Source organism: Frankliniella occidentalis, unplaced genomic scaffold (assembly GCF_000697945.3).
Source record: "Frankliniella occidentalis isolate FOCC.00 unplaced genomic scaffold, Focc_3.1 Scaffold137, whole genome shotgun sequence".
NCBI lineage: Eukaryota > Metazoa > Arthropoda > Insecta > Thysanoptera > Thripidae > Frankliniella > Frankliniella occidentalis.
Window position 1 is genome coordinate 275413 of NW_026267264.1, and position 7399 is coordinate 282811.

Consider the following 7399-nt stretch of genomic DNA (forward strand, 5'->3'; position numbering starts at 1 on the left):
GAGGGGAGGGCTGGCAGTGGGCCGGACACGGGCGGGCCGAGGATAAAGTGGAACGGGTTAAGAGGAGAACGTCTCTTGTCAAAACGTCTGCCTGAGTTTGGCAGCCTTATCCAGTGACGTGTCTCAACAGCTGGGCTGCGCAGGGAACGCCTTGTGAAAACACAAAGCACGAACCCCTATTGTGGCAGCCTCAGCCGCGCGAGAGCGAAGCAACGTGGCGGAAAAGTAAATTCAAATTAAACGATGATTGGCATGGAAGTCTTTCCCGAGCCGGAGCGCAGTGTCACTCCCTTGTCATCTTGGAGGGGGGCAGGGGGGGGCTGGTAGACGTGGAGAGAGGCAGGAGGGGAAGCAGGAGACTATGGGGATGGAGCTGGAGTGCCGGGCGGGGGCGCTCTTCCGTAGGAGCACGATTTGTGCTGACACAGTGGCTGGGGCTGCTGGCAGGCTGCGAGGGCTTGCGAGGAGGAGGGCGGGGCGGGCGGCCCGGCCCGGCTCGGCTCGAAACGCGAACTTGGCATTAGTGGGCAGGAGCAGGCCGGCCCCGCCCCGCCCCGCCCCGCCCGCGCTCGTCACCCATTAATTACTCGAGAAAACCTCGTTTATTTCCCACCGTAATCCCCTGCGCCGTCTTTTCATTTTCCGAGCGAGTCGGCGCGACGGTTGTGGTGGCAGAGTCTTAGCTTGAAGGCGACACATCCTGCCGGCAGTCTTACAAAATTCGTGTGTTGTTTCTGTTGCAGATGCCACCCAATATGCTCACTATGTGTTCAACACCATTAAACATAACCACACCGGGAAGATAAGTTTCGAGGTATGTTGACGTTGCATCGACGATTCAGCTGCGCGCCTACTCCTCGTACTGTGGCCAGACTAATCACGACTGCTGTTTCTCCCCGGTGACAGGACTTCCTCTCCATTCTTTCCAAGGTTTCTCGTGGCTCTGTCCAGGAGAAGCTGCAATGGATCTTTGGCCTCTACGACCAGAACGGCGACGGGCTGGTCACCAAGCCCGAGATGCTGGAGGTGGTGTCGTCCATCTACGACATGCTGGGCAGGAACACCACTCCGATGGTGGAGGAGACTTCGGCCAAAGATCACGTCGAGAGGATATTCCACGTGAGTAGAGTACTTGGTGGTTTCAGTTTGCACACAGTTTGTACAGAGATTGAGCATACTCCGCTGTCTGCCGCAGCTCATCGACACCAACCAGGACGGAGTGGTAACGATCGACGAGCTGGTGGAGTGGTGCTCGCGCGATGAGCAGATCCTGCAGTCACTGGAGACGCTGGACACAGTGCTGTAGTGCTGCCGCGCTCGTCGCCCCTACCCCGCGCGACCCATGCGATACTCCTTACGTAGCGAAACGGGCGCAAATACTCCGTGCGCCATCATAGCTGCCTTAACTAACTGCGCCCTTGCACCTGCCCCTGCCATGGGCTCTTCCCTTTCCAGGTTCTTTGACCCCCTTTTCTACTGCTAATGAGGTACTGAATGAACTGTGGGAGAAGAAAGTGAGTCTACACATGTGGTGCTTGTGCCAAGCAGAGAGTATACGCTGCTTGATTTGAATAATATCGAAGCTTCCGGATAAAACCTACATTCTACTGTTAAAATTCTTAGGATAAGAATGTCTGGTGGTCAGGTCTGCAGTGGTGTTAGTGAACTGTGACGCCGGTGGGGTACATGAAAATTGTGATCGTGATAGCCATTAACGTGGTCTAAAGCATTGAGGTGGCTCAGTTATTGCTGTGTAGTGTTTTGGGATCTTTGTTACACTGGCAGTTCTCAAAGCTCTTTACAGTTCTTTAAGGCTTTACAACTATTGCTTTCAAGGCACTTATAGCTATTTGGCTTGTAGTGGCCTTTGACCACAGAATGTGAAACTTTGCTACTTCAGAATCATGATCTGACTGTTTGTACATTATTTATTTCTTAATTGTATTTGATCCGGGTGAAACTGAGCAAACGCCTCAGTATCACGGGCTTTGCATACTCTCTTAGGCCGCAGGGGCCCTGGCACCTTGGCCGCGGAGGGAGTAGGCAAATCCGCAGCACTGGGGTGTTCGCTCCGTTACACTCGGAACTCTATTGTTTTAAACCTTCTCAAACTTCTGTTGTTTTGGCTCCTATATCAGCTTAGGGGAATATTTTAAGTACTAAATGAAACACTCCCTTCATCAATGGATTGGTAATGGCTTGGTTTTCATTGGGTATACATATATTTTTGAACCATGCAATAAAAGCACAAGTAAGCTTAAAACCTATTATGACATTCCTATTGATTTTATACTGAAGAAGCCAACTTGTCTTGGTCATTTTAACTTCGTATCAAATTGTGATAGAGCTAATTTCTCTAATTTGACTATAAAGAGTTATTAAATGTAGTTATTGTTAAATATTTAATGTAGTTGTTGAAATGTCTTTCATTGTTATGTATATTTTATCCTGAGTTTGTAGATACTGTTATATTTCTTTCTTCTGTCGTTGAGGTGCGATTCGCGGCGTTTGAAAGATTGTTGCAGTTGGGACCAATGCCAAGTGTCAACTGCCGAATGGTGGTTTACCACGCAAGAAATCTTGTAACATTCCAATGAGAGAGATCTGATATACCTAGGCCAAAATTGTATCTTTATCTTCTTAATAAATTGCTAGCGAGAAACATGTTTAATTAGCTTATAGAAAACTTCCGTTATCTTAACTAAGAGTTTTGAAGGTTCGGGTGCTTCCGGATGAACTCTTTACAAGGCAGTTCGGGTGGCGTATAAGTATAGAATATATCAGGTTTCACTTTAAATCAGAGGATACGCCCTGGAATTGGAACTGTAGGATATTTTTTCGCTGAAAACTGTTAAAAATCCTCTGAATAGCAAAAATTTGTTCGTCATTCGGTACCTATTCTATCCCGAGTCCTACCCCTCACCCTCTTAACTCCACCTGAATCTCTGCAGCTAGCAGTTTACCCCGACGCACCAAAAATCATTAATTGAGTGTATGTCGATTGCGAGCATATCTGAGAGAGTAGGCACCTGGACTGTCGATTGCGGACATTGAGGGAAAAAGGGGGGGGGATTACGCGGGAGAAAAGAGAAATTGTCTATTGCGGACATTGTCGGGCGGGCGCGTTGGGTTGCCTACCTCCTCGGAGGCTTGCATGCCCCACTACGCCGAGGACGTAAAGTAATAACGCGGCACTGTCGACACAGTGCAGAAAGAGCATCTTTTCATTACTGAAAAAAGTTAATGTGGCAGAACGGATGAGCCAGGGCCCTCCTAGGCACGTATAGTAATTTTATCTTTAAAATACAAAACGTATAGCTAAAGTATCCACTCTATTTGTGGCCGCCGTCTTTAAATAACAGGGAGCAAACCTAAACTAGCAAAACTTATTTCATACAGTGAATAAGCAAAATCACTATCAGAGAAGCGTTGCATGGAGCGATAGCGGACCCCCCTTTCTTTCCTCAATGACCGCAATGTACCCGAGCCTCCCCCTCTCAGGTATGTCCGCAATCGACGGAACCCTCAATAATAAAATATATTTAAAGAACAAATCTTCAATTGTTCTACTGGGTTGATTTCACTTAGGAAAGGTCATGCCAAAATGAACAGCATTTAAAGGATGTTTCTTTCATGACGAGTGAGTATCCACTCCATTTTCCTTGTTTCTTTCTCCTTGAAATCTTACAGAACTCTTTGGTGAAGTGAAATTTTGGTGAGTAAAGCTCTAATGCCCGTTTACAAGTGTCAGAAAAATATAGCCCCATTTCTCTTTAAAGCATCATTTCATTAACTCACCTTCAGCTTTAACTTTTTTTTTCAAACCTTTTGGTTTCTTTTTGCTTTCTATCTTTCCAAAAAGGAACATTAATCTAAGAGGTTCAAAATCATTCCTTGGCCTTTGATGTACAAAATTATTTTATATTTTATAAAAAGAAAGCGTATATTTGCTTAGTTCTGTATGTGTGTACACTTTTTATTTTTCCCTTCAAACAATGATTTCAATTTAAATTTTGCTGAGGGAACGGAACGAACATGTTTAGTATTTTGTATTTCCTTAAGTTGGCATTAGGAAGCTTGGAACCACCAAATTGTTGCCTAACTTAATTTAAATGCACTGAAATCCTTTCTCGAAAGAGAGTCTAAAGGTAAAGGATGGCATTGTTACGTAATTTTTTAAATGGAGAAACTGTTGTGTTATCTTGTAGGTCTCTCACATCATTTTCTTGCACTCTGACATTAGTACAGTAGTTGCAGTTAACATTTTAAAGTGAAGGGCTGAGTTCATCTCGTAGTTGATATACAAATGAAATCAACAGTTGCACGCAAAGAATGCATACGACAACCACAGTGCATACCGGCCCGGGTGTTTCACAGTGGACGCCTCAGTGCTAGTTGCGGGTACCCTCTTAGGCGGCAGGGGCCATGGTGCAGGGAGTCGACAACACCACAAGAAGACTGCGGCATCCGCTCTGATACACCTGTTATATGGTCAAATATGCAGGTGCCAGACTCTTTACTTTTTAATACTAAGCTCGTCATGCATATTGTGATTTTCCACGTTGGCTGACTGCAAGTCAGTTGCCTTTGGTAGTTTTACCTTAAATGCCAAATGCATTTTTATCATTGTTAATTAACTGTACATAGTCATATTTTTTCTCAGCCACATGTTTGTGCCTGCAAAAAGAGCACTTTTTGCTTGAAGTGTTCTTTAAAATTATTGTACCATAAGATGTGGAAAATGTTGTTAAATACCTTTAGTGATTTTGTATTTCCTTTTAGACTTTTGAGCAAATGTAGCAAAACACTATCTTAACCTGTCAACTATTATCTGTTACTAGCTGTTATAACTAATGCCAGCTAAGTCTTGGCTTCTTATCTAGTTAAAATTTTATTAATTCTCCAGTAAAATCTCCCACATCAGGTCAACCTGAAGAAGTGCGTGAGAAAAGTAAATCTTGTATGCTTTCCAGGATCCTAGCCTCGAAAAAAAAAGGGAAAAAGAAAAAGAGGTTTCAATTATTAAAAACAAAATTATCAGTAATAGATTAGATTACCTTGATGAGAGAACACATTAGCTATAGGAATACCACAGTTTCTCTATAATGTGCACAATGAAGACGTCATCAGACATCATCACATTAATGCTGTGATAAAGCAGACACTGAGTGCTGGAAGCAGATCATTTTTTTTGTGTTTTGATAGACCAAGCTACGCAATTAGCTGAACAACACTTTTAGTTGAACAGCTTTAAGACACTTTATGTACAGGAACACACTTTCTGCATTCTTCTAGCAAATCTTGTTCTGCAATACCACACAGCAGAAAAATCAAATGAAATGAATATTTATATTTGAATGGAGCCTCAAACTCAGATACCTTTATTATTAGCAATAGGTTTGATTGTCTTACAGGAAGTGAAAGGCAATGGGGTGTTCCAGAAGCAAATGAGAAGGGTTCCACAAATGTCATAAGCAAAATGTGCACCACCTTTTGTACTAGCTCCAAAGACCTAATTGAATTTAAGAAGCAACTTTTTCCGTTAAATAAGCAAAATTAATTTCCATTATTATGAATGAGACTTCTACTTTTTTTTTTGTCTCCAATAATAGTTTTAAAAGGAGAGGCTAAAAAAGCATGTTTCTAATACTCTTTAACAACACAGCAATGACATCCTCAACAAATACTGAACTGAATTTTCTGTTCACATAATTTAAGGTAACTATCCCTAATTCAAGCTCCCAGCACATGAGCTACGGGGAATATATAACATAACAAATGATGAGTGGGATGATAGTTTCTCCCTCCAGAGAGATAAACAGGAAGTGCAACAAAGAAAGCAACAATCAAGTGATCAAGAGAGCTACATTACTCCTCCGATTTTCCAAGAGTCTGGATGGCTATAAGCAGGCAGATCTACAATGTGTGCTCACTACAGGTAGAGAGAAATGCTGAACTGATTCTTACCATCAGCTTCTTTATCCGCAAGAAATTTACCCAAAAAAAAAAACATTTAAAAAAGACCAACACACATTCTGAGTCGGAATATCACTTCATAGTTGTTAACATGAAATTTTTATTTTTTGGAACTATAGGCCTCTATAGGGAGTTTTGACATATGAACTTTCGCATAAAATTTGACGCGCAATAGTCATCTACACGGAAAAGAAGCAAATATACCGAGTTTGAACCTAATCGGGGAACTACTCCTACCTAAATCTTCTTGTAAGTTTTTTCGACACTGCCGGATCTAGCAAAGCACGCTGCTTCTTTACGATCCCGGTGCGTATACTTGCGACGCCTGATAGGTTGCTCGCCGCTGACGAGAATGTGTCAGCGCCCGTTTTTCTCCCCATGTGCCTCCGGAACCATTTTGCTACACCTCTACGTGACGCGAGTCCCGAACACCACCGTTGTCATCATGGGGACGAAGGAAAGAAGCAGGGGAGCGCGGGAACCCTCCGCGACCTGTTTCTCCTTCCCTCGCTCCGTCCCGGCGGGCATTCTTCTGTTGTGCCGCGCGCTCGCCCTCCCAAAACACACTTCTCGGGCCCGCCCCGCCCCACCCCGCTGTTCCTCCAGCCTCTCCCCCTCTGGTGGCCCCAACTCGAAGAAATGAAATTAGCTTGGTGGACCGAGGCCGGGGGCGGCGCGGGGTCAGGGCGTGGCGGGGCGTGGCGCGGTTCGCCCTTAAGCCGGTGGGCACCAGCAGCGGGTGCGCGGGGACGCGGGGGCGCGGCAACTGGGGGCAGCACGGCCGAGCAAGGGCTGAAGGAAGGGTATAGGATAGGGACCTCATCCCTCTCTATGGACGGCCAAGCCCTTCACAGCTGTTGAGCATTTGCGTGGCGGGGGCGTGGCGGGACAGGGTGGGTGCCGGCCACCGCGCCCCCGCCGCTCGGCCCCCCTTCGACGACGCCTCGCCAGCACGCCAGCCCGGCGGATACTCGGCAGGACCGACCAACTCGTACCACATAGGAAGAGCCTGGGGGCGATAGAGGAAGGAAGGAGGGCGAGGGCGGTGGCGTGGGCGCGCACGGGTACACATAGAAGCGGGGGGATTCTTGACAAGCCGTCTTTCTTGTTGCACCAACAGAAAAGGGGAAATAGCGTCTAAGAAAGTAAGAAACAAGCTTTTCTACTTTCACTGTAAGTTTCTTACAAGGACCTAGTCTTTGAAAGGTTCAAAGGATTTGGCACCTTCAAATCAAATCATTAAACATTTGTAGCTTTCACGAATAATTTGTTCTTAGTCTGGCATTAGTTGCAGAACCTAAATCTTTCTTCGTTGTGTCAAATAATTTGAAATAATTTTAAACAACATTGAGGAAGGGCTTTCCCTTCCTACCCAAGCGCCAAGTCCCAGAAGTATTGAACTTAAAGTTCAAAGTGAGAGAGA

The 7399-nt window shown here is 45.2% G+C and overlaps 1 protein-coding gene across 5 annotated transcripts in view; it reads left to right on the forward strand.

Annotated features, from left to right (window-relative positions):
* The window catches only part of LOC113209284 (Kv channel-interacting protein 4-like), a 234646-nt gene extending 229610 nt beyond the window's left edge, over positions 1 to 5036 (forward strand). For all 5 annotated transcript variants that reach the window (XM_052270762.1, XM_052270763.1, XM_052270765.1 and 2 more), the window contains 3 exons: positions 744 to 814; positions 907 to 1119; positions 1196 to 5036. In XM_052270762.1, the coding sequence (XP_052126722.1) occupies positions 744 to 814; positions 907 to 1119; positions 1196 to 1306 (395 nt within the window). In that variant the 3' untranslated portion in view covers positions 1307 to 5036. The remainder of the gene's footprint in view (positions 1 to 743; positions 815 to 906; positions 1120 to 1195) is intronic.
* The last annotated feature ends 2363 nt before the right edge of the window (positions 5037 to 7399 follow it).